This window comes from Gavialis gangeticus, unplaced genomic scaffold (genome assembly GCF_001723915.1).
Source record: "Gavialis gangeticus isolate Ggan-Ray unplaced genomic scaffold, GavGan_comp1, whole genome shotgun sequence".
Taxonomy (NCBI): domain Eukaryota; kingdom Metazoa; phylum Chordata; order Crocodylia; family Gavialidae; genus Gavialis; species Gavialis gangeticus.
The window spans coordinates 14226058-14242555 of NW_017729004.1; the positions used below are offsets into that span (position 1 = coordinate 14226058).

Genomic DNA, 16498 nt, shown 5'->3' on the forward strand with positions numbered 1-16498 from the left:
AAAGGTTGAGAAACACTGCTCTATAATAGGTTTTTGGAACACATCCACTAACTCTTCCTTTAGCCAGACTTTAAACCCTTATCCATTTTCACAGTGTTGGCACTGAACAAGCTCTTTGCTGGCTCTAGAAAACAATGCTTTAACTGGTTTTTGATTTCAAGGTTTAAGTAAGCTAGTTTCTATACCTGGCAGCTTCTTTCTTGCAGCTTAAAACTGAAATTATTTGTGTCCCATTGCACAGATGGAAAGAGCTCAGCAGTATAATGCCACAGACTAGAGAAAGCTAGAACTAAACTTAGCTTTTATTAACAGAGTAACCAGCTCTTTTCACTGTATACTTGACTCTTATCAAATGCCCCTTTCAGATAAGTGTTTTTTATTGATTAAAAGCTATCAAAGGCAAACTTATTCCCATTCAAACAACTCTTTGATGTGGAAATGAATAATAATAAGCTTTGTACTTCTAAAGCACATTTTATACAAGTGTCTCAAAGCATTTTACAAAAAATGAATTAAGACTTGACATCTCTAAGAATTAATTTTTAGTAAATTAATTATTACTGCAGCATCTCTAAGCAAGGATTTCAAAGCATTTTCAAACATTAATAAACATTAATAAAATCAAACAATAATAGACTCAACCACATTATTTTGTAGATGGGCAAACTACACCAGAAAAATGAACATGTTTTACCCTGGTCTGTGTACACTTTCTTTAGACTGGATTTTTTTCAAAAGATTTTCTATTTCCATTATTACACTGGTGGTAACACTGGTGAACACAAGTTGCTTTCTGTAGTCAGTATTTAAACTACCTTCTAGTACTCACACCATTGCTACCACCAGAAGGATGGGAACATTTAAGGGAAGTGCCTGGTATAGACCCAAGCATTATGTGCAAGTAGCAGCATGAAAAACAGGACATAAAATCTACTTCCTAGTAACGGGAGTTCAAAGTAAAGCAGAGAGTGGACAGTGCAAGGTCCTCAGTGCCAACTCAGTTAATTCAGATGAATCTAGGGCCTCAGTGCTAGTCCTGGTGAGCAGTGATACTGGGCCCCCAGGACTGGACTTAGTCAACCTGGTAGATCTAGGAGTTTCTGTGTGAAGAAACACTTTAGCAACCAGTTCTCCAGAATCAATGGTAATGGATTACGGTCAGCCAGGACAAATCTGGGACCTTCCTACCACTTATGCTAAGCACAGAGCCAAAGATGCCGAAGTTTTCCACACCATTTTCAATATACCTAGACAGATCCAGAGATTTCCAGACTTCTTGCCTTAGACATTGAACTTCATGGTGAGTAGTTCTCCAAAGCTGATAATGTCAGGTCCTCAGTACTTGGCTTTGTCAACCCAGATGGAGCTGGGAACCAAAACCACTTAAGCAAGTAGTGCTCCAGTGGCACCAGACCTGGTCAACCACAAAGTATCCAGAGATCTTGGTGCTTATGATACATGAGTGACTGCATCTCCACAATCCAAAACTGGACTTGTACAATGCCAGACCTACTTGACTGGGACTGAAAAGTTTCCCTGACAAGCAGATACGAGGTCACCCTTCTGCTCCTGAATGTCAGCATTTGAAGTCAGTACTGGCCGTGCACTACACCAGCCTTCATGGACCAAACCTGAAAAGCCAGGTGTGAACCAACTTTCCCACATTTGTGGATCCAGGCAATGGCTATGCCATACAGGTTTCCTCCTTTTCTTTTCTTTCTTTGGAAAAGACAGATTTACAAACAATCTAAGTGGTTACACATAAATTGAATTCCCAAGGGGCATAAAAGATTTCTTTTTAAAGAAGGAAATAGAATGTGCCAGGTAAAATCTGAGGCAACTTCAGATTCTTCACAGCTAGAAGGATCTGAAGAATAGTTGAGGGCACTCCCCCTTTCTTCTTAATCTCTTCTGTAGAGAGGTGAAGGGAAGGGTTAGCAGCCTCAGTCAATGTTTCTCACCAGAAGATTGCGGATAGTCACACTACAGCCTTGATTCCACAGCCAGGGGTGTGCAGCTACTACCTGAAGAAGAGCCTCTGGTTCTGACAGCCAGTCTTGTATACTAAGCCCCAGACCATGCTAAATCCATAATAAATTGAATAACTTAAAGCTGTATTTATAACCAAGGAAACCTCTACCCTTTTACCAAAAATCTCATTAAAAAGAAAGTAAACAGTTACTATCGACTTCTGGAACCCAAAAGCTATATAATTAATCAAACTAGAGCAGGGATCCTACTTCCACTTTTCTTTCAAGTGCTCTAATATGTTTACCATTCAATGTAATAGTGAGCTTTAACTTTTCAAGATTGTATAAAAAAAAAAATCAATGAGAACCAGAGAAAGGAGTCATGACAACACCCTTGATTTTGATTTGCAGCAGGCACATCTACACATGCACTTTAATGCACATTAACCTATTTTAATGAGCATTGGAGCAGCATAAAAAAAAACATGCACTTCAGCTAAAGCATATTAAAATAAGCTAATTTACCTTTTTCTAGTACCTCACAATGGAGGTACTAGATTTAATTCATAATAGGAAAAGTGCATTAATGAACATGTGTAGATACGCCCAGGGTTAATGAAGCAATATGTGTACCCCACATAGACTATGTAAAGTATACATCTATCACACAAACCTGAATAAACTATAAAACCAACATTCCTTGGCCACGTCCACGTGAGCAGGGGTGAGCATTTGCAGCAACACAAATAGTAGCAGCAGAAATCTGTGCCACTATTTTGTGCTGCAGAGCATGCCCCTGCCCATGCGCTTTGCAGCAGAACACATTGTCCCACTGCTCCATGTGGTGCAGGGGGTGCTGGCTGGGGCACAGGATGCTTCAGTGTTGGGCTAGCCAGGAGGCAGCCCCCACACTGAGACACTCTGTGCCCCAGCGAGCCGGGGAGCAGCATGTGGAGATGCTCCCCTATTTCTGCACACTGCAGAGCCCCCACACTGAGGCACCCTGCACCCCAGCCAGCTGCTCCCTAGCTGGTTGGGGTACAGTGTGTCTCAGCACAGGGACTCTGCACTGCAGCCCCTGTGCCGAGGCACGGAGAGACAGGGGAGCAGCCAGCCCAGGCACACTGCGCTCCAGCCAGCCAGGGAGTAGCTGGCTGGGGTGCAGGGTGCCTTAGTACAGGGGCTCTGAAGCACGCAAATATGGGGGAGACGCTGTGTTTGTCCCAATGCATGCCACTTCGGTGTGCTTTGCACCGCATTTTTCCTTGGGGTTTTTGCTACCAGGAAATATAACATAAATATTCATAAATACAATAATAAATGAGTCGCCGCAAAATGTGCCTAATGGATGAAATTGTAGATAGCAAATTAATGTATTTTAAATAAAATCAGTTAGATCATTCCCATGCTTCAGGATGCCAGGACTTCCCATCTGTTTGCAGCTCCCTTTTTTTTTTGCCCCACTTGCTAGCCATTTTCCCATTTTTATGTGGCTCCCATGCTTCTTCGCAGGGACCTACCAAATTTGCAGTTTCCGTGAAAATTGTGAAATCGCCAACTTGGTAGGTCCCCACCTACAGTGTCTGCTAATGAGATAACAGAATGGAAAAGTTGCCATTAATATACAAGTAAGGCATGGAAACAAAACAAGTCCTTCCCTTGTCATTTGCTCATGCTAAATTTTGGCGAAACCAGAAGCTACAGATGATCCATTTTGAAGTTTGCACCAGCAGCATAATCAAGATTCATAGTGTTAGTTTGCTGGCTATTGAAAACTCAGTGAACCCTTCCTACTACACAAGCTTGCGTAGGTGACACTTGAAGGTTTTTTTCTGAATCACATTCCAGTTACAAATCAGAGCTTCCAAACTGAGTCGATTTTCCTCCCTCCGAATTCTTAATCAAGATTTTGTCCCTAATCAGAAGCATACTCTGGAGAGGCAGATGCATGGGTCACTGCACTGAGTCAGTAGAGTTGAGTCCCATTCCTTAGATCTAGCATTAACTTGCTCCGTGACCCTGAACAAGTTACTTTCCCCCATGGTTCCATGTTTCCCTCCCCCGTTACTGTGTTTTCCTGTTTGGCCTGAGAAGCCATTGGGGCAGGCTTCTTATTCTGCATTTCTGATGCATCAAGTGTACTAGAAACCCATTGAGACTTAGACACTCACAAAATACACATAATACAAAATCCTAACACTGCTATCAGGTACATCCATTAATATATTTCAAGTGTCCTTGTTAGTAAAGAGACACATACAGATCTGCTAGCGTAGAGCCTATATTTCAGGTTTGCAGGATGCTGTCAAGGTCATTTAAGCAACATACAGTTGTGTAACTCACATTCATGCAGGGGGCCAATGAGTCAAATACTGTGGCTGGAATTTAAAAAAGGGGCTGAATAAGTTTTATGAGTGTTAGTAATATTTGTTTCAAATGCCAGGTGAAACTACAATAAGGTTAATTAACTCTCATGATTCAGTGTATAAGCTGACTGCCTAAGGGTGTGGAGAAGGACTTCCTCCCCAACAAAACGTACACAATTGAGAATAGCACTGTAAAGCTGGCCAAGTCCCATTACAGAATGAGGTACTGAATGCAGGACATCAAACTAAATGTACCAAAGGTGTGGTCCATACAGCACCTCTGATGAGTCATATGCTTTTCTCCAGTGACACTAGAGGGGAATTTACCTACAGAAAGGATCTACTGTTCCAGATGAGCTGCTATTTTTCCTTTTCTTCCTCTAGGTCATCCAGCATAGCCAGTGTTGGCAATGAGTTAAGGAGCGTGATCCGTAAGACACATACTCTGAGAAGCCACAAGTACTGGATGGAAGAAGCAGGAGATCTCTAATCACAAACAGTCTTAGCCTCTCACCAGACACCTCCCAGTGCTAGCTACATCCCAGTATCCTTTCCCATGCTGAATTCCAATCCAGCAGTCTGTTCGCATGTCTCCACCAACGGGATCTGCAGGAGCAGGGGTTGCTTCTGATTCAGTCAGCATTCACTTTTGACATAAATCATAGCTTAATTTCTGCCGCTTGTCAGGGGAGCAAGTAATGTACAGTCACCATTCCCATACTCCGCCCCTTGTTGTTAGCCATGGAGTTGATGCCCAGTGTTCTGCAGTGAAATACTTAGTACAGAGGCCTTGATGATAGGTAATTGCACATCTGTATTGGACATCACTGCCTAGCTGCAGTCTTCTCATGCTCCACCACCCAAGCCCCTAGGGACAACAAGATCACATGGCCTATGGTCTCAGTTAAACTTTCCAATCATTGCATGTTGGTATGTCTCACACTCCGACTTTGTCCTTCAGAAATCCACCTTTTTCTTTTTGTAAGACTGAGCAGGGGGGACTAAGAAATTATTATTGCCTCTAAAAATACAAGAATACAAAGGAGATGAAATTTAGCACAATAGATTCCCCATAGCAGCCCTGTATCACATTGCTAATGCTTTTCATCCACAGATCTCAAGGTCCTTTGAAAAGAAAGCAAGTACAGTGGATTCCGCTTTATAGAATTGCTGGTTAATAGAATCAGCTGCTTATTTGAATCAATATGGGAAAACCAAAACCATGTGTATATTATTACATGTAAAAAAATCTCTCATATCAGAATCACAGTTTTTGGGTTTTTTAATCATTTTACTGGAGAAGCCTGGGGGTTTTGCAGTTTTGTGAGGAGCCCTCCGCAGGCCAGCAGAGTTCCAGCCCGCAGGGGCTGGGAGGGAGCGGGAAGGCAGTCAGGCACTGGGTACCATGTTCATGTATATGCACATGGCCCCAGGCAGCTGGAGAGCAGCTCCCGCAGGTAATCAGGAGGCGGGAACTGAGCCCCCGCAGGGAGGGAGCTGGGCAGGGCTGGGGCCCCAGAGGGGAGTGGGAAGGGCTGTGGGCAGCTTGTCTGGGGGGAGCAGAGGGTGGGGGCCGGGCTCCCTGGCAATGCACCCACTTTTTGCACAGCAGCTTTGAAGGGCACAACCCTGAGCTGCTGCCCTCATTGCCCGCACCCACCCTTACCCCTACCCCATGCACAGATCTGAGGCGTGCGGGTCCCCCCCTCCCCTCCAGGAGTGCGCACCACACCGGGGAGCTGGCTTCACCCCCCCACACCTGAACCCACAGTGGGCAGCAGCAGGTGGAGAGCTGGGCTTCTGCCGGGGGAAGGGGGCTGCAGACCTGGGTCCCTGGCCCAAAGCCCTGGCAGCTGAGGGCCCTTTCCAGCGGTGCTGGGGGGCAAGGGGAATGGGGTGGTGGGGAGTGAGAGGCATGAGCAGGGCCGTGAGGGAGAAGTGAGTATCTGTGTTCTTAAAAAAACAGGTCCCCTTTTAATGGAATCAGCTGGTTAATAAAATCAAATCACCATATCCCAAAGCTATTGCAATAAGAGGAATCCACTGTATAATTTCCTCCATTTTACAGATGGAGAACTGAAAAGCAGAAGAGATCAAACAAGGAGGAGTCAGGACTGGACCCCATAATCCCCACTGTTAGTATTCCCAGTTCTATCTATACTTTATCTACACTGATTCTTTGCAATAATGCAAACCCAGGAGCACGATTTCTGGACTATCATGGGTACATCACTCTACACTAACCCAGGTGCACAAATTCTCAGAGGAGACTGAGGTGTACAGATTTGTTCACCTCTTTTTCTTTCATTTTTATTTCTTCATTTCTTATTTATTTCTTTTCTACTTTTAATCTTTTCTGCTTTTTAAAAGTTCTTTAAGGAGCACTGCCAGTGAGACTGGGAGAAAGGGATGAAGTGGTAAATACATGAGAAGAATCTTGCAGGTGTAATTTCCCAAACGGATCCACGGTCTTGGTAGATCAATATGATAATATGCCTTTAAAAATTAACATTGCTACATAAACCAGTATTATCCAGCCCTTTGTGCGCTTGGCTGTGTTCAATGAGGTTTTGTATTTCACTGTTTTTTGGCAAACGTTCGCATGCTCAACCTTAAATCAACACTAAATCTAACTGCACAGTTATTGTTATTAAAACTGTATTCACAAGTTCAGGACACACTGAATGTCACTGAAAACAAGTCAGTGGCAATCTACAACACTGAGCATACCAGGCAGGGAAGAGGGGTGCTTTATGAAAAAGATACTGCTTGAATCAGGGTTATTTCAGATGTTACAAACTTGATTTTCTTCTTTGCAAACAATGAAAGGGATGCCTTGCTTCTGCTTGACTCTGTCTTCCTTGTGGGAACGGATGGTGAAGGCTTACAAATACATGGGCAGTATTTTCACAGTGACTCACACCTCAGTGCAACAGGCTTCAGACTGTGACGGGCAGCCAACCAAGATGGATGTAAGCATACTTGAGGAGCAGTATGACTGTATAAAACAGAAGCAAAAGCTGAAGACACACATTATTGTATTTAAAACAGGTATGCCTCGGACTCTTAAACTAAGCTTTATAAACATAGAAATAAAGGAAACTGCTGTAAGTCTTGACTAACCTGTGATACTTCTGTACTCCTAGCACAGCTCTTAAGAAAAGTACAAAATGGATAGATTGTCTTCACGTCACTAACGTGTCCTTCATTTCTTCATTCATTTATTGAGAATTAGTCTAAAGGCTAAAAACTTAGAAGGGGAGCTAACAGAACAATGTACAGTTTTTGTTTGCAGCGGATCCATATTTTGAGACAAGGTTTGAAGTCAGTTAAGTACCATTCCTGACAGGATATAGATTTTAGTTTTCTTAGATACTAGTTATTTTGTGTTTCTTGTCAACAACATCTGAAATAGAGCTGTTCTATTACATCTTTGCTTTCCCGAGTGCTTGCCATATGGTTAAACAATACTGTACCTTGCACTTTGTTTTTTTACTGTGTTTACTTAAAGCAATTTGATCTAAAAGACTACCCCAAGCAGGAACAAAAATCAAGTGTCTATCTGAAATCAGGCTTCTGTTAAATGTTAATTAAACTGGGAATCAGTGTGGATGACTTTACCATGCTGCTTTCAGAGCTGCCCGTTCAAGGTGTCTTCCTTGTATATGATTTGGAATATATGCCCACAGAAGAACAAAAGACATGTGACATCCAGCTGCCACACCTGATAGGTTTTGGTGTCATAAATATCTTAAATTGTTGTTATAATATGCTTATAAATGACATATTATTATGCTCACAGTTACTTTCTAAGTTGATCTGAAGAGCCATTGAAGTCAACAATTATTTGATTAAGTTTCCTTATGAAACAATTAATTGCCGTTTGAACAGAATTAATCTACATTTAAGAGTTTGTTATTTATTTCAGGCATGAGTGAAATGCATTTGATACATTTAGAATTCCCAGCTTTGTGCTTAAATCAGTGCTTTTCAACCTTTCTAGACTCAAAGCACCCCTGAATAGGCTCAGGCACCCTTCAGAAAATGTCAGCTTTTAACTTTTGTTCATTTTGTGACTATGAAAACATAATAGAGCAATTCTTCTGTTGTAAAGAACTCAGAAAAACTACAACAGAGAATGGTTTTGATACTATGGATTCCTGTTTCAAATCTGGGTTTCTCTTGTGAATCACGTGTACATGTTTGCTCACCTAACAACACTAATATTACGTGGCACCCTCAAAAAGATCTCATAGCTGATCTCACCACTGGCTTAAATCTAAAATAATTTTGTGCATATGGGGGGGGGTGCTGAAAAGAATTGAGCCTATTTCATTCTTCACATTTTCTATGCATTTTTCCCACTGTTCTGGATTTTGGCTGACTATAAAACTGCTGAAAAAATTAATTATATGACAGGTAATAAATGCAGTTCTAGATCTGCTTTCACTCAAAGGCCCTGAAATACAATTCCAAGTTGTAAACCCATGTGAAAAGGAAAATGGTACGCATACAGACAGATACCTTCAACATATACTAAAATATAGCCACCTCTGGCATGAAACACATCACCTGTTTCATGGGCTACAGAAACAATACAAAGCAAAGAAAGTACAAATGAGCTTTACATCCAGATGAAACTCCAAAGAGACTTTGGATAAAAGGAAAGCAATTACCTGAGTTGAAATTTGGGCAGGGCACTCAGAGTGAGAGCTAGATCCAGACTGATAAACTAGGCACCTAAAGGGCCTTAGGATGAATACAGAATATAAGTCACAAAAAGTGATGCAGAATACCACCACTCCAGCAGCTCCAAATCCATTGGGCTGTCTCCACTTGGGAATGAATTGTTCCTTAAGTGCCTAAGCATAGGCTGCCACACACAGAGAAGTGCCCCAATCTGAGCAAATCAGCACTTACCCCACCTAAACTCTACTGCAATTCAGGTTCAGGAAAGAGTAATACCTGATCTTCACCTGAGACCCCAAAGGGGTCCAACCCAGGAGGTCCATATACAGCACACCCAAACACACCTGCACTACCAAGTACCAAGCGCAACAGCCACACTGACTTTCATTCAAAGTCACAGAGGAGAGAGGTGGAGGCGGTGTTCTCCTTTCCCATAGCTTCATAGCTATAGCATTTGACCAGACAATAGGAGACCCAGGTTCTAGGCATGCCTTAGCCTGCAGCGACTCAAGCTCACATCTCCCAGCTCTGAGGAGAGTGGACCAAGCTACCTACCCCACCTCTTGAAGCTGGGCCCCTGTGCAGGAGCCAGAAGAGCCAACAAGAGGTCCTCAATCTAGCCTGGTGTCCAGTGTTAGGCCAACACACTTAGGAATAGGATTATGGTCCTTCTCCTTGGGACTGTTTATGCCTTTTATATTAGAAAGTCATTCAATCAATGAAAACCAAAAATAATCCAGAAAGTCTGGAACCCAGGACTCCCAGCCGAGTCCCCTAACCACTATGCTCAGGACTGCCCAAATGCCCGTCAGGGGGTTGCAGCCCTCCTTCACTCCTCCAAGTCTGTGGTTCTCAACCTTTTTTGTCCCAGGATGCATTTGTAAACATTGATGGCCAGTCCCAACCCACTGTCCCTCACTCCCAACCTGCTGTTCCCCACCCAAGTATGTGGGGCAGGGAGGAGTATGTGAGGGACATGGGGGGCCCCAAGCAGCCCTCTGCAGGCTGGAGCTCTGCCAGCTTGCAAGGGGAAAACCATGGTTGCCCATGTTTTCTCCTGTAAAGGAGGATCCATTTTTAAAGTTTGTTTGCAACCCTTTTATATATTCTTGCACTTTTGGGTCATGACCCATGAGTTGAGAAATGCTGCTCTAAGTGACTGCTTTTATTTACATGCAGTGTTAATCTCAGCCATTTTTTATTTGGTATTTAGCTGAGACTGTACCTTCTTCTCTCCTAGAGTTGAGGAAGGGCACTTTGTGCCCCACAGCCTAACATCTCTCCCAACTATATAGTGGGTCCAATAAAAGATTATCACCAAAAAACCTTTCCTTTATCAGTTAGCAGGCTATGAGATGCTGTACAAGCATAGAGATCAATATAAAATTTGTTCCACCAAACTTTCTCATTTGGCAAATGTATGGGACTCTCAGAGAGGTTAATATTCTTATCTGAAGTAGCTACACGGGCCTGACCAGAACTGAGGATTTGATTCCACGTTTTTAAGGTGTGCAAGGTGAAGAGGCTACTGCACATCCAATTGCTTCTGGGTTCTCAGGTAGCAGTAATTTGCAAGCATCACTTCTTTTATTTGGGCTTGGCTGGAAGGCTACATTGTTTTTCAGATGTGGCCTTGGCTACAGGTAGTCTGCCTTACCACCTCTAGGGTAGGATACTGCAATGTCCCTCTCATAGAGTCCCGATTCTCCCCACATCAGGGAGAGGGGAGATAAGCACAGGCTTCAGTGAAGAGATCCAGGCTCTTCTCTTCCAACTGCTCCTCCTCTCCTCACTCACTGCAGCACAGGCTCTTTCCTGTCCACTACTCCTCCTCTTCAGCCTCTCTTCAAGCAGGGTTTTTTTAAATGTGGTGCCACGGATGCCTCCAGTGTAAAAAGGCTGAGAGCCTTACAGAGTTTTATCTTCAACCTATCAGGAAACTGCAACTGGTACAAAATGAGAAAACTGATTTATGAGGTGTTCTGTCCTAATTGCAAATTATATACGTAGTCACTGATCTCCATGGCTAACAAACTGTTTCCACATGAAGTTTAAGGCACCCGAGATTTTCAAAGGAGCCAAACGGTGTCAGGTACCCAGCTCCCAATGGAATTCAGCTGAAGCTATGTGACTTGTGCCCTTAGAGTCCTTTGAAAATCCCAGCCTAATGTCTTTGTTTTGACCAATAAACAAACTATTTGGGTTCTGCCTATATGAAAAACTGCTGCTCCTACCATGATACCAGAGTACTTTTTCTCATGCCCCCTGGTTGAACTGGAAGAGGGGTGTCATCTGCTTCCAACCTCTGCTTGCAAGAGCCATCAATTTGGGAACCTTTAAACACAAGATGCACCTGTTCCCCTGGGTTTTAGGCTGAAGGCTTAATAATTCAGGAAGGCACTTGGGAACATAGTTTTCTTCTGTCCCTACTAAGAACAGATGTGGTCACACTTAAGTCTCTTCCTGATATCTGAGAAGACAAGGAAGGCAGCAGGCTTTGAAAATCTCCACTTGAGAAAAATAAGGCGGTGAATTCATTGTGTATGATAGGCTTGGAAATGAAAAGTGATTGTTGTTCTGGGAACTAGACTGGGAAGGACACTTAAAGTATATAGCTGTGTACAGCAATTAAAAGGACCCTGCCTGCAGAGAGCTTCTTCATAGTTTCTAAGGCTATTGTCAAAGTCAAACAACACATGCTCCTTGGAAACCTTGAAAAATATAAAGACCTTGCAGTAACAGCCCTTTATTTAAACGTGCAAGTTAAAAAGGACAAGTAATATAACATGATTGCAATGAGGCCAGCGTAAGTAATACCTTAACAGCAGAGTTCAGCGCAGTGTCGGGAGATTAACCAACATAAATAAAAGACTTACCTTGGAGTGCGGGAGAGTTACGTAATATACTGCAGATGTAGCCCATTGCGTATGTATAGCCTTCAGACTTCTCTTAAAAGGTCATCTGTGAATTCTATGCACATAACCTCTTGTAGAGCCTGAGTTAAAGTAACACCGTACATCAACTTTCAAAGCAACAGGACTTTATGCGTTCTCTCAACCTTAGAGAGAACTTTTATAAGTGTCTTGGAAGAAACAGATTTTGTTACTGTTTGACAGTTCCAGTCAAACAAGTGGATCTGACACTTCTATTTTTATTGTAAAAACCACTGCACCAGAGAAAAAACAATTACTAAAATGTTAAAGGCAGAGTCCTATTCACTTCAGGCAACAACAGTTTGATTTTAAATCCTAGGCTGAAAGGTTGAGCACCCTGTGATCCACATAAATAACTATTTTATTTTTAAATATAGTCAGTACTTTTCTATCCCTAGTATTTGTTTTAATATTCCTCAGACTCCAGACTTCAACAGGTGTCTTTGCAGGTAAATCAAAGTAGTGATTGAAGACCAACATTCTTCACAATTTCCACTTTAATCAGGATATATACTAACTAAAAATATATTTAATTATTACTTGTATGTTAGTAAGTATCAAATGTTTTAAGTGTAAGGGCTCAGCTTCCAGTCATTTTAAAAGTACAAAGGTCTTTAATAATTCAATGACTGCAGATACTAAAGCTGCCTTTAACTTAGTAGTAATATTTACCTTACATCTTGTACATTAAGAATTTATCATATTTACATAGTGCTTTACAAATATTTAATAATGGTTAATTACAAACATTTAATAATCAAAGATTAGCTATAAATCTCACAAAAAGAAAATGGCAATACTAATATTCACAAGGCACAAATACAAAAACTCAACCCCTGTACAGACCCATAGATCAGGCTGTCTCCCACGAATTAAGACACTGTCAAATTCTACACTGCCCCGATCTTCTGTAAAATCTAATTATGTTCAGTGGAGGCACTGAGAGTTAAGTCAGGGTAGAAACTGGCTCTAGCCGTCTCATTACTCAAGGCTACAATTATATGTCGTGATGTTGTTTTCTTAGTACATTTCTGTTTTAATATAGGCAAACTTCTTAATGAGGTGACTACAGAAGGCATTTGCATCTCTCACCCCCTTTGGGTGAGGGAACAGAATGAAAGCACAGGTGGATACTACTTAAGCAACCCTAAGTGGCCAACACTTTGCCTTAAATTGCCTATGGCGGGGGAATTCCAAGCTGAGCATCTATCTGCCTTGATTAGATAATATACTGCACATTTAACCTATATCTGCCTTGTCCAGCTTAAGGTTTTCCTATGTGTTAGGTATCACCATTACTATACTGTGTGTTAGGTTAAAATAAATCTTGTTTTGCACTAACAAAAATCTGATCCCATGTAGTAAAAGGCAATGAGATGCATACACACTATATTTCTAATCTGTGAATAAAATACATCAAAAATCACTGAAGAGACAGAGTATCTACATTTCTGGAATAACAGTGACTATATTCATATGAAAAGAACCCATGCTTCCCAATAATTTTTTCTCATCTGTGAAAGTCAGCTGGCAAACTTTGTTTATATAGACCAGGGGCAAGCAAAGTCCAGCCCACAGTCCAGATCCAGCTGGCAGTGGACTCCATTTCCCAGCAGCCCCTGCCCACATGGCTGGATCCAGTTTCCATGGAGACCCCAGCAGCAGCTGTCCTGCAAGGCTGGCGTTTCCATGGACATTTGCCCCAGCAGCACCGGCAGAGCGCACAGCAGGGTAGGGAGCTGCTACAGAGCCACTGGGATCTTGCGGGGGTGATACCACGGTCTGGAACCAGGGCAGAGCCATGATCTGCAGCCTACATGCTTCAGGCCAGGGTGTGCAGGCAGCAGGACACAGCTCTGCCCTGGCTCGTTGTAGCACTGACAGCATGGTCCAGTGCCAAGACAGAGCCGCAATCTGCAGCCTGCGTGTCCCCACCTGGAGCATGCAGACTGCAGAGTGCATCTCTGCCCTTGCTCCAAACCATACTGTCACCACTACAAAATCCCAGCAGCTCCAGAACAGCTCCCCGCCCTGCCGCACACCCTGGCAGCGCTGCTGGGGCCAGTATCCATGGAAACTCCAGCCTTGCACTATCACAGCACAGCTGCTGCTGGGGTCTTCATGGAAACTGGCCCCAGCCATGCAGGCAGGGGCTGCTGGGAAATGGAGTCCAGCCACTGGCTGGATCCACTGTTTTGCCTACTGCTGATACAGACTATAGCTCAGCACAGTATTTTGTTCATCATATTTATTATTTGACTGACCTAGGGAGCAACATCTATGCATTCAGCACTGTATAGGTGAATAAGAAGCATCCCTTCACCCAGACAAAAACAGAACTTGCACTCCTAATAGGCAGAACAACCACCACAGACCCACTGGCCCTTAAAAAACTCTCTGCTTGAATTTATACCATAGAAACTGGATCTTTAATTTCTGCCACAGTAATAATGTGTATATATGTATTTTCTTCACAGGTGAGAATGATTCTGTTCATGAAGAATCACTGGTCAATGCAGTTCTAATTAATAAGAAAGAAAGGAAAACAAAAGCATTTAAAGAATGCCTTCCTGTCAGAAACGTCAGCCTGGAGTTGACTTGCAATGGCAACATAGAAGACAATTCAGCATGGCGTACCCACTTAGGAATCCATCGACTAGTTCAAGCTGGTTGCCAGAGAGCTCCATGTGATCTTTCCCACTGCAAGAACAAACCACGTAGCTTTGACAACGAGAGACTGACTCTGAAGGAAAATATCACACTGCCATGTGAAAAATCACAAACAATGAATGAACAAGCCACAAAATTACCTGATGAACTGGAAAATTCAAGTGTGTTAAGCAGTCCCGCTGGTGAGAATAGTGCCTCCATTTCAGATATCAGCCAGAATTCTCCTTTGAAGTCAGTCACTTCAGCAATTTGGACAGATCAGCAGATTTCATCCACAAAATGTATGCCAGCTTCCAACAAGCTAACCTTTTACCCTTTTCCTCAAAAAAAAACACCCAGGATCTCAGAAGCTGCAAGAAGGCTTGGATTATATGTCTCACCATAACAGAATTTCCATAATATATACGATTTAGTAAGAAATTTAAGTAAAATTTCAGTAGAATAAATGTTAAACTCATTTTGATTCACTTGCTAAGGACTTAATACTTTACACAATGACGATCTTATAGTGTAAAGTTTCTTAGATTGTAGCCTGTTAAATAAGTAGCACTGTCATAAAGAGTGTTGGTCAATAAATAACAACTATCTCTATAGCATCATTAGGATACCCATATTCACGTTTATCTCATCAAATATAGGAAGAATTATGTAATTTAGTTCAGTTTGCAGTTATTTCTTCTTTTCTCTGCACCCAAACTACTGCTATTTACTGAATAAAATTTTATCTTAACAAGATTACAAAACAATTTGAAGGAGCTGTAATAATTGATGTTTGAACAAGCAACAGAGGACGCAGGTTTAGAACATGGTTTTGTTATTCGTTTACCTCCAAATGTCATTTATGATAAATTGTCAGGTGTATTTTATAATTAGTGAATAAAACCTTCAGTATTTCAATTGCCGTACTTGATGGGATTAATACAGTAAATATCTAAATACTATTCATAAATCGTGCATTGTTACCTTGTGTTTTTCCAGCAGCTTACTTAAAACATGCATGTGTGTTTTCTTTAACTATGGCGAGAAGAATTTAGGAATACTGTACTGATGTGGTTTTAAATGAAGTAAGGAAATGTTGCTACCTAACAAAAACTGCACAGGGTCACACAGATAGATGTACAATAGTTTCACAGGAGAGGAACAATTTCTTGCGCTGTTTCAACATGGAATGAGATAGCCCTAGAAAATAGTGAACATTGGGCGTGTCTGCACGAGACACTACGGCGCCATAGTGTTGCCAGGCACAAACCCGTTGCTACTGCGCAGTAGCATCTAAAAATAACCATGCAGCGACAGGACTGCGCAGTAACACCAGTTGCTAAGCAATCATTTAGTACTTGGTTAAGTAAGTACTAAATGACTGTGCCATAACAACTGCATAGTCCACTGCATGTGTAGACACACCCACTGTACGGAACAATCTTGCACTAGCCAGGGAGTCCATCAGATGTACATAGCATATATTTTCTACTCCCACCTTCTGATTTTTTTATACCTTATGCTAATGAAAAATATTTTCACATTCCAAAACAAATTATTAGCTAGATACAGACATTCAAAAAGCCCAAGGCAGAACTTATTTAAGTTGTAGTTTTCTGTAAGCAGCATATCTTACACCAGTATTATGTACTTCAACATTAAGTCTAGTACTGAGAAATAAGCTTCCAACTTGACTTGTTACACAGCCAAAGTTACTTAAAGACCCACTTACAGGGGTATACTGCCCAGAACAGATGAAGTAGAATTTCAAAATAACTGTATCAATAGCACTTCCCCTTATGAACATGCTACGCTGGAATAATTGTAGTATAAAATTACTTTTATTCCAGAAGAGCATATCCAAATGGGTAAGTTACATGAGTTTAGCAAA

The 16498-nt window shown here is 42.0% G+C and overlaps 1 protein-coding gene across 1 annotated transcript; it reads left to right on the forward strand.

Annotated features, from left to right (window-relative positions):
* The first annotated feature begins 6747 nt into the window (after positions 1-6747).
* CUNH9orf152 (chromosome unknown C9orf152 homolog) lies at positions 6748-15530 on the forward strand. The gene is given in 3 exon segments (XM_019508111.1): positions 6748-7387; positions 14436-14950; positions 14952-15530. Coding segments are annotated over 3 exon segments (834 nt in total). The 5' UTR covers positions 6748-7158; the 3' UTR covers positions 15042-15530.
* The last annotated feature ends 968 nt before the right edge of the window (positions 15531-16498 follow it).